The 14,609-nt window shown below is 41.1% G+C and overlaps 1 protein-coding gene across 1 annotated transcript; it reads left to right on the plus strand.

The window, feature by feature from the left end:
* Positions 1–9,370: 9,370 nt before the first annotated feature.
* adtrp1 (androgen dependent TFPI regulating protein 1) lies at positions 9,371–13,369 on the plus strand. The gene is made up of 6 exons (XM_029663933.2): positions 9,371–9,841; positions 10,098–10,247; positions 10,384–10,485; positions 11,211–11,326; positions 11,505–11,677; positions 12,602–13,369. The coding sequence occupies exons 1-6, from the start codon at positions 9,677–9,679 to the stop codon at positions 12,625–12,627; spliced, it is 732 nt and encodes a 243-aa protein (XP_029519793.1). The 5' UTR covers positions 9,371–9,676; the 3' UTR covers positions 12,628–13,369.
* Positions 13,370–14,609: the final 1,240 nt, after the last annotated feature.

The raw sequence follows: 14,609 nt of genomic DNA on the forward strand, positions 1-14,609 counted from the left end.
ACAAACATAATTGCATTTTATTGATCGCAATTTTAATGCACAGAAATACTGTGACGAGATCATGAGGCCCATTGTGAGGCTCTTTTAAAGGTATCTGTGACCAACACATGCATATCTGCATTTGCAGTCATGCGAAATCCATAGATTAGGGCCTAATGAATTTATTTCAATTGACTGCTTTTTCTCATATGAACTGTAACTCAGTAAAATGTTAGACATTCTTGCATGTTGCGTTCATATTTTTGTTCAGTATACCATATAAATTGTACTATATTTACAAATTGTTTTGACAAACTTAGATTATAATAGTTGGTTAGGGTGTGCATACACACTGATTTGTGAGATCATCAGCAGTCTGGAACAACTCATGATCATTTACTATCACCAGTCACTCTTCTCCCAGTGCTGTCCATAGCCTATACTGTATACTGTGCATATGGGCCTACTTTCTTTTTTTGACTGAGGATGTAATAATGCTACCATGCACTTTCATATGTTTTTTTCTAGTGTTTCTCCAATATCAACAGTTGTCTGATGCCACTTTTTGTTCTTATTTCTCAGAGTAAATAACTCACGGACACTGGAGAAGCTTTAACCAAGTTGAATTCTGCCCGAAGGTTCTGTACAGCTGTAATTCAGACAGCCAAACATTTCTCACCATCACAGTTATATACATCCAACTTAAGACACTCCTTCTCTCCAATTCTTACATCTTATGGCTCTACGGGAAGAGGGTAACCAGATACTAAACCCTGATTATTCCCTTAAGGGGATCTGACCTCATCACCTCAACCCCTCCTTCCCCTAATCCACAGGTACCCATCTGTCTCCCCTATCTCAACACTTTGCTCTCCTCCCTTCCACCCAACATATTCCAAAGCTATTTGTCTTCCTACAGAGAACCATGAACTTCTGACATTAAAACCCAGTATCTTTCACCCCTTCTATTCTAGGCTTCTTCTCTATCATTTATTTAACATCTCAATGTTCAAAGTTTAGCCGATTCCAACAGTAGTTACAATAGACTTAATTTGTAGTGCATAACACATTTTCTTTCATTTGTTTGAATAGCAGCTGTGTGGTAGATGCAAAGATGGATGTTTATTTTGTGTTTGCTTTTAATTAGTTGCGTCATTATTCAAGTGCATAATACCTAGATCTGGCACTTTTAAATGCTTTCTTAATCTTGCGGCTATTTTTTGGACAGATGCCCTACTCCAGGAGCTCTTTGAGACTTCCGATGTCCACGATGAGGTCTCGCCACCATCGCTCACAGCCTCATCAGACGGGGCTAGCAGACAACAAATGACTTCAGAAAGGCTGAGGGAGGCGAGACCTTATCTCATTGACAACTGGCAACAGTGTGGTACCAACCCATCTGTCTTGCACTGTAGCGACCGCCTTCCGTGTCCCTTCTTTGGTGCTGATTTTGACAGAGCCAGGCATTCTCTTTTTGTGTTCCACAATCGGGATGCCATGATGAAAGGCTTCCTACAGCCACTGCCTCCTACTGCAGGAATCAGCCATTGACAGCAGCCCTGAACTGCATTGCCGGTTAAGGACTTGTAAGCATTTCACATGCTCCTAATACACCTGTTGTATTAGGAGCATGTGCCAATTAAGCTTTGATTTGATTTTGATTTGATCCAAACCAACTTGGTAACTTTTTAGTGTTTTAAAGATCACTAATTCTATTTACCTTCCTTGCCATGTTGAATGTCATTTGGAGTTGAATATTGTTAAGGGTAATTTTATCAATGATGACTAATTATGTATACATTTCAATCAGGACTGACTAGTCCAAATGCTATTATGTACTGTACATGTATGAATTGTCTCTCTTGCTCCCATTCCCAATTGTATATAATATAGTCAGGAGTTTAGAACAATGCCTTGGTACAAATTAATGAACTATCTCCAGATGGCAGGGACGGACTATCTCCAGAATGCTTATCTACACTGACTGACCTTGGCTTTAGGCGAGGAGGGAAGGCTTGAGAACTATAGGGCCTCTCTACCAGTGTCAAGAAGAGATAGAACATTTAGAAAACGCTGACGTCATTTTCAGTTTATAACCTGTGGTAAAATGTGTATGAAGGCAGTACTCTCTTGAATTAAACGCGGTTACCTGACTTTTAAGACCGGGGCTCTGTCCATTCTTATAAATTAAGGGTCTTTACAAACCTCTTAATGCATTGACAGAGTGTTTCATTTTGATTGGGAAATAAAACAGAGGAATTTAGAATTCCTTCAACAATATCCTTTGTCATTAATTTGTCATTAATTGTATTTGGATATCTGATGTCTTCTGCCTGTAGAGATCCTGCAACGTTATTGTCTGTGTCCACAACCAGCAATTGGGGTTTGCCCTGGCAGATCTGTTGCACTTGTAACCATGGATACTAAGGATGCATTATACCTTTATTTAGTTTGTCTTATTCCAATATGTTTGAATTTTAAACCAATCAACTTTACTGACCCATTCCTCACTTTTAGGTTGTTATAATCTGGCATTGCCAGAGCTCCATTGTGAGACCTGCAAGGAGACTGGTACAGCAGGCATGAAAGACCTGCAAAGGAGTGACAACTGGCCTGTCACCATTTTAACTTTTGCCTCATTATTCTTTTTTGATATATATACTTTTTACCCCAATTTTGCGATATCCAATTGGTAGTTACAGTCTTGCCCCATCGCTGCAACTCCGGTACAGACTCGAAGGTCGAGAGCCATGTGTCCTCTGAAACACGACCAGCCAAGCCGCACTGCTTATTGACACACTGCTTTTTTTCTTTGCAACTCTGCCTAGAAGGCCAGCATCCCATCTCTTCACTGTTGATGTTGAGACAGGTGGTGTTTTGCGGGTACTATTTAATGAAGCTGCCAGTTTGAGGACTTGTGAGGCGTCAGTTTCTCAAACTAGACACTCTAATGTACTTGTCCTCTTGCTTAGTTGTGCACCGGGGCCTCCCACTCCTCTTTTTATTCTGGTTAGGGCCAGTTTGCGCTGTTCTTTGTAGGGAGTAGTACAGAGCGTTGTACAAGATCTTCAGTTTCTTGGCAATTTCTCGCATGGAATAGCCTTCATTTCTCAGACAAAGAATAGACTGACTTACATTCCCCTCTCCCCTAACCTCTAATCCCAGCTCTTCATTCCTTTAAATTTCAATAAAGTTCAAGCATTCCTGAATTAAAAAATTTAAAAAAGAATAGACTGACGAATTTCAGAAGAAACTTCTTTGTTTCTGGCCATTTTGAGCCTGTAATCGAACCCACAAATGCTGATGCTCCAGATACTCAACTAGTCTAAAGAAGGCCTGTTTTATTGCTTCTTTAATCAGTACACATTTTTCAGCCGTGCTAGCATACAGTTGAAGTCGGAAGTTTACATACACATAGGTTGGAGTTATTAACTTGTTTTTCAACCACTCCACAAATGTCTTGTTAACAAATCGGTTAGGACATCTACTGTGTGCATGACACAAGTAATTTTTCCAACAATTGTTTACAGACATTATTTGACTTCACTGTATCACAATTCCAGTGGGTCAGAAGTTTACATACACTAAGTTGACTGTGCCTTTAAACAGCTTCGAACATTCCAGAAAATGTCACGGCTTTAGAAGCTTCTGATAGGATAATTGACATCATTTGAGTCAATTGGGGGTGTATCTGTGGATGTATTTCAAGGCCTACCTTCAAACTCAGTGCATCGTTGCTTGACATCATGGGAAAATCTCAAGAAATCAGCCAAGACCTCAGATGTTTTTTTTAGACCTCCACAAGTCTGGTTCATCCTTGGGGGCAATTTCCAAATGCCTGGAGGTACCACGTTCATCTGTACAAACAATAGGACGCAAGTATAAACACCATGGGACCACACAGCCGTCATACCGCTCAGGAAGGAGACGCGTTCTGTCTCCTAGAGATGAACGTACTTTGGTGCGAAAAGTGCAAATCCATCCCAGAACAACAGCAAAGGACCTTGTGAAGATGCTGGAGGAAACATGTTCAAAAGTATCTATATCCACAGTAAAACGAGTCCTATATCGAAATAACCTGAAATCCCGCTCAGCAAGGAAGAAGCCACTGCTCCAAAACCGCCATAAAAAAGCCAGACTACGGTTTGCAACTGCACATGGGGACAAAGATCGTACTTTTTGGAGAAATGTCCTCTGGTTTGATGAAACAAAAATAGAACTGTTTGGCCATATAATTACCATCGTTATTGTTTGGAGGGAAAAGGGGGAGGCTTGCAAACCGAAGAACACCATCCCAACTGTGAAGCATGGGGGTGGCAGCATCATGTTGTGGGGGTGCTTTGTGGCAGGAGGGACTGGTGCACTTCACAAAATAGATGGCATCATGAGGACGTAGAATTATGTGGATATATTGAAGCAACATCTCAAGACATCAGTCAGGAAGTTAAAGCTTGGTCGCAAATGGGTCTTCCAAATGGACAATGACCCCAAGCATACTTTCAAAGTTGTGGCAAAATGGCTTAAGGACAACAAAGTCAAGGTATCGGAGTGACTGTCACAAAGCCCTGACCTCAATCCTATAGAAAATTTGTGGGTAGAATCTGAAAAAGCGTGCGCGAGCAAGGAGGCCTACAGACCTGACTCAGTTACACCAGCTCTGTCAGAAGGAATGGGCCAACATTTACCCAACTTATTGTGGGAAGCTTGTGGAAGGCTACCCAAAACGTTTGACCCAAGTTAAACCATTTTAAGGCAATGCTACCAAACCTACTCGGAATGTGATGAAAGAAATAAAAGCTGAAATAAATCATTCTCTCTACTACTATTCTGACATTTCACATTCTTAAAATAAAGTGGTGATCCTAACTGACCTAAGACAGGGAATTCTTACTAGGATCAAATGTCAGGAATTGTGAATCTGAGTTTATTTGGCTAAGGTGTATGTAAACTCCTGACTTCAACTGTATATATACGAAAGTGGTTTCGGCTATTTCATACACACCTATTGCTGACAGGTGTATAAAATCAAGCCCACCGCCATGCAATCTTCATAGACAAACAATGGCCTTACTGAAGAGCTGTGACTTTCAACGTGGCATCGTCATATGATGTTATCTTTCCACAAGTCAGTTTGTCAAAGTTCTGCCCTTCTAAAATATGCTTTTCTTTCAAAAACAATGATATTTCTAAGTGACCCTACACTTTTGAATGGTAGTGTATATCAAGCAACTATTTTTATATTCCACAACTATTATCAGATTAACTGTTTTTGTACAGATAATTATCAGACTACTTTCACAAAAGTAGTGTACTGGGCCTTTACTGGTGCTGTAGTCGCGGATGTCTTTAGGTCTTTAGACCAGGCATTTTTTTCCCTACTGCACCCCACAAAAAAATGTTTTTATCGAATTGCAGCACCCCACCCCAAACTACTTCCCGCGGCTATGCGTGCTGGACGGTGCCTGAACCTGCCTTGTTGGTTCTTGACTGGGGTTAGCTAGCTAGAATTAGAGCCTTCTGGCTAGCCTGTAATTTATGGTTGTAATTACGTTGTGTAACAGCAAAATGTCTATGTACTTGTCATTTGGTTGTAACTAACATTTGTTTAATGTTTTGAAGAGAACAGGCTAGCTCCCTGTAGAATCTAGACCAGAGTGGATGCCCAGATGTGAGGCTGATGCAGTGCCCAGACGAGATGAGAGCAATCTTCTAGAGTTAAGGTCAAATATCTCGGATTATATCTTGATTTCAATGTTAAACAAATTTGAAGATTGACATTTTTTGGCTTACTAATTGAGCTGCTTTTCTTGGGCTCTCGAGTAGCGCAGCAGCTAAGGCGTCACTACAGACCCTGGTTTGATTCCACGGGCAGCCGTGATTTTATTTTACTAGGCAAGTCAGTTAAGAAAGCCTTATTTCCAATGACGGCCTAAGAAGAGTGGGTTAACTGCTTTGTCCGGGGGAAGAACGACAGATGTTTACCTTGTCAGCTCGGAGATTCGATCCTGCAACCTTTCGGTTACTAGTCCACTAGGCTACCTGCCTCCCCGGGGTCCCATAGGGCAGCGCATAATTGGCCCAGCGTCGTCCGGGTTGGCCGTCATTGTAAATAAGAATGAGTTTTTAACTGACTTGCCTAGTAAAATAAAAAAAATCCTGAAATTGTCTATCAGATAAAGCTAGGTAGTTGTTGCTCTAATTTAATGTTCATGAAATGAAACAGCCACAACATCATAATCAAGTAGTCAAGCATCTGCAGACCAGCCTATAGAACAATAACAACTAGCTAGCTAGTTATTGTTTTACATTGACATTTTAGTCATTTAGTAAAGGGCCTTGCTAAAGGGCACATCATATTTTTTCCCCTAGTCAGCTCAGGGATGAACTAGATTTGTATTATATTCCATAGTTTTTAATCTAATTGCACTGTGTTGCTATCTGTCTCATGCTATACAGTTAATTCGCATGAAGATTGAATTCTGTTGAATTGTCAAGTGGACTAAACTCATTAAAATAACTGTGCCTCTTTCAGATCTGCCAAACACAACTCTGTCTCTGACAGCTTCTCCCTGTGCTGACCACCGATGGATCTTACACATGAGAGCTGCCGTTGATGGACTCCTGGTCAAGCAACACAGGGAGAAAGACATCCTGAAGCGGGTGGATGGGACATACAGCTCTACCACCAGTGTCATGACTGTGTCATTTAGCTGCCACAGCTAAACTAATTTACTCATGTTTATTGCACCATATAGTATGTTTTTTTAATCCATACAAGATCTAAGGCAACTGTGCCTCAGAGTGGTTGGCTAAGCTCCTTCCTGGTTGGCCCTGTCCGTTGAACAGCACCAGTGTCTCACAACCCCTCTGTCTCAGTCACCAGTAATTATGCTGCAATAGTTTGTGCCGGGAGCTAGGGTCATCTTTTCTTATCTGGTGTACTGTGTGTTTTTAGGCATACTCTCACTAATCCCCTCTATTTGTCAACAACAGCTTCAACACATCATAGCAACATGCTTGACTGAAAATCTTTAAACATGTATATAGACTTCAGTGGAGGCTGCTGAGGGGAAGACGGCTCATAATAATGGCTGGAATGGAGTCAATGGAATGGTATCAAATGTGATTTCCATGTGGTTGATACCATTCCATTGAATCCATTACTGTGAGCCATCCTCCCTCAGCAGCCTCCACTGATAGACTTTATGGAGGTGATGCTGTTGCACATCAAATTTCATATGTTATGCCAATATGTCAAAGTTCTCAATTAGGAAGATGATGTTCAGAATGACATGTTCATGACTGTTGATGTTCACAGGACTCTCCAATGCTATGTTGAACGAGCACCACAGATGAAAACAGATCACTTCTCTCTACCACACCTTCACCAAGTCATCCAATTTTTGCTTCATTTTCTAAAATAAATACAGAATTAATTTTGTTTCTAATAGTTTTTTTTATGCTAGATGTGAGTTAATTTAGCAGGTCTATAAATGTATTGTTTTGGAATGTTATTACATATATACTCAGTCACAAGTCATTGCCTTTTTAAACATTTGCTACTTTGTAGATGCTGAAACAGTCATTAGTTTCGGGCTAAGACTATGATCTGTAAATGTCTACAACCCTTTTTAAAAAGTTGAGTGAAATGATTTGTTTTGCTACTGTCTGGTGAGGAAGTGGGCAATATGTAATCAGTTTATGGATGTATAAATGGAGGGCATCTGTAAAAGACATGGACAACGCCAGGGAATAAGCAGGTAAATGTAGAGGCTGTCAATGACGAATGATGCAGAGAAATAAAATTACTTAGGATAACAGATATTAGATACGTTTGTGTGTGTGTATATATATATATATATATATAGTGTATGTATGTGGACACCCCTTCAAATTAGTGGTTTTGGCTATTTCAGCCACACCTGTTGCTGACAGGTGTATAAAATTGAGCGCAAAGACATGCAATTTCCATAGACAAACATTGGCAGTAGAATGGCCTTACTGAAGAGCTGTGACTTTCAACATGGCACTGTCATAGGATGACACCTTTCCAACAAGTCATTTTGTAAAATGTCTGCCCTGCTAGAGCTGCCCTAGTCAACTGTAAGTGCTGTTATTGTGAAGTGGAAACGTCTAGGATCAACAACGGCTTAGCCATGAAGTGGTAGGACACAAGCTCACATAACGGGACTGCCGAGTGCTGAAGCGAGAAAAAATGGTTTGTCCTCGGTTGCAACACTTACTACCAAGTTCCAAACTGCCTCTGGAAGCAATGTCAGCACAAGAACTGTTCGTCGGGAGCTTCATGAAATGGGTTTCCATGGCCGAGCAGCCGCACACAAGCTCTAGATCGCCGCCATTGGATTCTGGAGCAGTGTGAATTCATTCTCTGGAGTGATGAATCACTCTTCACCATCTGGCAGTCGGATGAATGTGGGTTTGGCAGATACCAGGAGAACGCTACCTGGCAGAATGCACAGTTCCAACTGTAAAGTTAGGTGGAGGAGGAATAATGGTCTGGGGCTGTTTATCATGGTTCATGCTAGGTCCCTTAGTTCCAGTGATGGGAAATCTTAATGCTACAGCATAAAATGACATTCAAGATGATTCTGTGCTTCCAACTTTGTGGCTCCTGTTTCAACATGACAATGTCCACGTGTACAAGCCAGGTCCATACAGAAATGGTTTGTCGAGATCGGTGTAGAACTTTACTGGCCTGTACAGAGTCCTGACCTCAACCCTATCGAACACCTTTGGTATGAATTGGAATGCCAACTGCGAGCCGAGCCTAATCGCCCAACATCAGTGCCCGGCCTAACTGGCTGAATTGAAGCAAGTCCCCGCAGCAATGTTGGTTATAGCAGCAAAGTCCGTGACTTTGGAATGAGAAATTCGACGAGCAGGAGTCCACATACTTTTGGTCATGTAACGTATGTTAGCTGGGCGTGGCTAACTAGCTATTTTCAAAACAATGGACCAATTTGAGCAATGAGATCCCAGCTTGCTACTATAGATAGCATAGCCTAACCAAATATAAACCTTTTAGAAAACAATTTTGTAAAATACTGTTAGCTTCAACTAACATAACAAGTACATAGACCTATTTCCCTGTAAAACAACGTTATATCCAGTCTATGATATTAGCCAGAAGGCTCTGATGCAACTATGTTGAAACACTCGTTTTAAAAAATGGCTAAAATGTTTTCCAGAAGCGTATTGCTGTAGGTTTTAAATCATGTGAATGTAATTTAGCAATTTTAACGAAATCTCCTGTTGGCTACCTGACATCGCACCCGAAACAGCTTCCCCAGTATGAAGAGCGGTTGGAGCGTGGAATGTGCATTGAAGGGTAGTGCGTCCTTCTCTTTAGTCCTTATAAATCGAACGATTGCTCAGAAAACAAGGTGTTTTAATCGGCGTATGCCTTGCGATTACTAAAATAAGCAGAACGATTGCTCAGAAAACCAGGTGTTTTAATCGGCGTATGCCTTGCGATTACTAAAATAAGCAGAGTAAGGCGTTTGCATGGCTAATTACATACTCGGCCTTCTGCCGTAATCAGTTTAATATCGAGTGTTTTGTGAATCGTTTCATGAACATTGTGCAGTACTGTACTCGGCCTCTAGGATGTGCCATTGATTCACATTAGGTCCGTAGGCGCACACTGCGTCCATACGGAGACTCAGGAGCTGTCAAAATGGCTACGACTATGTCATGGGCATCATATCTCCTTATTCATTTAGTCATATTTTCATGGTATGTCTTTACGTTATCGGCGAATTGCTCATTGAAAAGCACAGAGATACATCCAGGAGCCAAAACATTTGGAGGCCGCTGGAAATATCTGACTTTCCTCAATCTGGTAAATGTGCTTGGTTGTTGACATCGAGGGCGACGCAAACGAAATGTCATTGGAATGAATGGGACATGTACAGTAGTAGGCCAAAAACGACAGCGTATGTTAGAATTCGGTTCCACATCCTCGTCTGCATTTACATCCCTTTTGATCTTCCTGTGGCTTCAAGACATGTTAGACAATGATTAATTCACTGCTTTATTTGTATAGCTAGCCATAGTGTCCAGAGTGGCCTAACCATCACTGAATCATTATTCCACAGGTTTTGCAGACCGTATTCTTCGGACTCGTTGTTTTGATTGACATCATCCACCTGATATTGCCATCCAAAAGTTTGAAGTGTGGTGTACCGCTCCTCCTAGTGAAATTAAGAGATACCATTTTCACTATTTTGGCGTTTCCTATTGGGACAGTAAGTGCCTTTTTTTCCCCTTTTTTCTACATGTTATGTATTTATATGTTCTGTTCGTGCATAAGCTACCTTTATTACTGACAACTTGCTTTGTATTGGACAAAATATAACCCCTTTCCTCTTCTGTTCTCCCCAGTTTGTGTTCTTGTCCTTCTGGTCGATATATCACTATGACAGAGAGATGGTCTATCCTAAGTTTCTAGATGACATTATTCCTAGCTGGCTGAACCATGCTCTGGTAAGCACACAATCATTTGCACGTGCTGGACTTTGTACTAAAGTGATCCCAATGTATTCATTTAAAGATGGGGCTTCATCCAATTGGCAGTGCTGCTCAGCCTGGCTTTGTATCACATTGCTCCTGCTAGAAATTCAAGGGAAGAGATTTTTTTTTATAGGATCATACTCAGATTCACATAGCTTTGTCTCCTACGATCATTATATTATGGTTGCATTGTAAATGAATTTATGTAGCCAGTCACACAGCAATTTGGTGTTCCCAATATTTTAACCAACTGAGCCCAATTTAGTTACATTTGTAATCTGTCAGTGCATAATGGACACTCTTCTCACACTTTCTGGCCTCTTTCTCCACTACACCTATACAGTACATACTTAGCCAGTTTTACAAGTTGACAGTAGAATACTTTGTCAGAACTGGTTTTAACCAGTTGCGAGCTGTAAACCAGTCTAGCAGACACTCTGTAGATGTTTCACAACAACGATTACACAATAGCCGGACCTCTTTCTCCATTTCTCCAGTCTATCTCGTTGTTTCTCAATCTGTTCCAGGAGGTGCATTGGTTTTGTTCTGGCCCAACACTAACATGTCATACCCTTGTTTATGTGGCCACAATGCATTAACACGTGCAATGGTCTACACATTTGTTACACATGGGGCTACGATGATAGGGTTGTTTTATGTCATTCTTCAATTGGCATGTCTTTTCCCTCTGTTTGCAGCACACTATCATCCTGCCCCTGGCTCTGCTGCAGATGTATATTCAGCCTCATCGATATGGCAGCAAGATGAGAGGCATCCTAGGTCTGGCCTTCTTTTCTGCTGTATATCTGGGATGGTAAGCAGAATTCAATCAATCATATTGTTAAGTTGTTGTGGTTTGATTAAACATTTTCCGTTTCTTCAAGTCTTCTTTGTCTCGCTCACTCCTCCCCTCTCCTTTCCTTGACTGAATGTTATGATACTTTGACAACATTTAGAAATTTTCCTAGAACAATCCTCCATCCCCATCATAGGGTTCTGTGGGTGCACCATGCGGCTGGTATCTGGGTCTACCCCATCATGGAGCGCCTGAGTCCCGTGGGCCTGGTTATATTCCTGGGGGTGGCTTGCATCACCCTGGCCCCCCTCTACCTGCTGGGGGAGAAACTCAACCACAAAATCTGGAGGAGCACTGCGGGATCTGCAGGTGGGACCGCTCTCATACTTTATGACAGGGAATAACCGCACACCGTTTAGATGCCCCCACCATTTTAAAGTAGCAGTGTCTCTCTTCTAGAGTGCCATTTGATTTGGCAGTTTGTCAGAGAAGTTTACCTTTGGTGTTAAGACATGGTTATGGGTGTGTTATTACTTTTATAAAATGGGTTACCAGCATTAAAAAGCAATATTCTTTCCCAAACCATAAATTTTTCAACTAAACGTGATGCTACATTCACTAACACTGGTTGTCAAGTGCAATTTTAGGCGTTCTCTAGTCGTTAGTTATTCGTATTGACTGACATGTCAAGGAAAACCACCCAGAACTTTGCAGGTTGCTATGGCAAACAAAAAAAATTGTTGCTCTGTCTTTCCCCCTTGCTAGCTAGCCATCTACACAGTTAACACCATCACTTTAGGCTGAAGTTGTAAAGATCAAATCAAATCAGATTTGAAGTTGTAAAGATGGGCAAACTAGCTGCGTTTTGTTTGACCTGTTTTTTGATTGACATTACTTTGTATCTATAAAAAATCATGCTGATTCATGATTTTGACTGGTTGAGAAAAGCTGCCTGTCTGACTTGTCCCGACTCGTCCTTTATTATGGGATACAATGGAGATCGACTTTTAATATTGCAACAATGCTACAAATGTTGGAGACAATGTCTAGTTGCTTTTTACAGTGGAGATCAAGTTTATGAATTGCATGGGAGGGCAGATGACGATGAATCTGTCAAAGTAGTAGCAGTGCGTTGCTAAGTAACGACAAACAATGGCACTTTTTATGAATGTACTGGGCATGTGTATGTTTTCTATACCATGGGCAGGATAGACTCTAACACTGAGAATTCCAAACCAACCTTTGAATAATTGTTAATGAACTACTACTACTCTCTTTCGCTCTCTTTAAAAGGACCTCAGAAGAAAAAGAAGAAGTAAGCATGTGCTGGCATGAGTGCCACAGAGGGGACCAGAGAGGCCTATATGATGATATCACACGAGGACAGACAGACAGGACACAGCACCCCCAGCACTGATTACCTCAACCAGAAGAGACTGGTGGATCTCTTGTTGGAGGTAGAAGTTGCCCCAAACCACAGATCTAGAATCAGATGACCTTATCCTCAGTCCTCATTTTAACCATTAAGATGAAAAAAAGTATATTATTCTGATCCTATATCAGCAGTTAGAGGCAACCTGTGCCTGCTCTGTATCGCTCAGGCAGATCTCAGGCAGTGGGCATAATGTGCTTCTGTGGTCAAGACAAATAATTTAAAGATTAAATTCAATACTTAGACTTAATTTACTCCACAAGGGGATATTGTGCTACTTGTCACAGTGAGATAACAGCTCAATATAAAACTTAATATTAAGTTGATCCTTATTGGTTGTGTTAACCCAATTGTTCTCTCACCATCCGTAAAGTAGACTTGCACTGACAGTAGAATAAAACTTTAGTATATGCAACTCTAGTGATCTCTCTCATTTTGTGATGCTATTTCCTTTATCATGATACTGTTTCACTTGATACTGTACTGTTGGTTGTGAAAGGGACAGTCCCTTATGTGCACTTGCTAGCTTACTCTTTGAATTCATGCGTATATGCTCACTTTTAGAACACAAAGTCCTTATGTAATTTGGAGAGAAATAAGATGAAGACAATTAAAAGATTTGAAATATACACATTGATGTCACTCCCTTTTTATTAGGTGAAATATTCAACACATTGCAATCTGAGCTGCTTTAATGACCAAGGTGAGGATTCGTTATATTATACCGCGCTGGAATCTTTGCCCATCACTGCCATTTGTAGCCAGGTGATGGAGCCATCAGGTCAACATTTTCTCCTCTACAGGCAACCAGTGTAAACCTTGTCTATGGCAAATATCCCCACTCCTAGGGTATCGGAGGGTAGAATGGAGCTACTACCATTTTGTTTTAAGTAAGTACAGCCTTGTTCACACTGCAGGCCTTAATGCTCATCAGTTTTGTTTTTCAAATCTGTTTTGGACTACTGACTGTCCAAACAGCAAGTTGCAAGTGACCAAATCATATTTCTGTGTTCAGACAGCAGTCATTTGCTGACATGGCTACGCTAGTTGTAACGACAGGTGTGTGCGCAGTGTTGTAGGCTGATTGGTGGTGGTGCACATCCTTTCTATCACTCAGAAGTTATGTAGCAAGCGAAGGAGACAACAATGCCTGACGTTTTCCAGTTGCATAGAATTTTCTAAATCATAGTGTAAGAACACTTTTAAAGGATAAGATGATCCAAATGTCCAAATAAATCCTGTTTGGCTAGCCACAGCAGTCAACTAGTGAGCTACGTAGCTGTTTTATCTTTTCTAGCACATTCACTCATTTGTTTGCAAACAAATAACAAGCTAGTTAGCTACCACATGTTATTGTAAAACTGTGAACCGTGTAGCTAGCAAGATACACCAAATAACAGTCTAAAAACCACTTGAGGGCAAATAAATCAGATTTGACCCTTCAGACAAGTCACATGACCAGGAATCTGATTTCAAACCACCTACGAAGGTGGTTTGAAATGTGGCTTGAAATATCAGAGTCCATGTGATTTTTAGCTGTTCAGACTGCAGGAAAAATAACAGATTCAAATCGGATATACAAATAAATAGGATGAGTCACTTCAAACTGCCAATGTGAACATGGCTTTTAGTAGTCTTCTCTGAGCCAGACTGGCCCATAGGAAAGGATCCTGTTTATGTAACGCTAGGCAGCTTGATGTACAAGTTTACCACCTGGACAGGGCGCTAGTGTGTCGCAGGGCCTTAATGGGGCATCATTTTGATCATCTTTGGTATGACTCAACCGGGGATTGATTCCCCATCCATCTAAGGGTGGACACTAACCATGAGGTGACTAAGCTGGTATTACCATTTTGTTTACCTACCAAA

The sequence above is a fragment of the Oncorhynchus nerka genome, linkage group LG7 (genome assembly GCF_034236695.1).
Source record: "Oncorhynchus nerka isolate Pitt River linkage group LG7, Oner_Uvic_2.0, whole genome shotgun sequence".
Lineage (NCBI taxonomy): Eukaryota > Metazoa > Chordata > Actinopteri > Salmoniformes > Salmonidae > Oncorhynchus > Oncorhynchus nerka.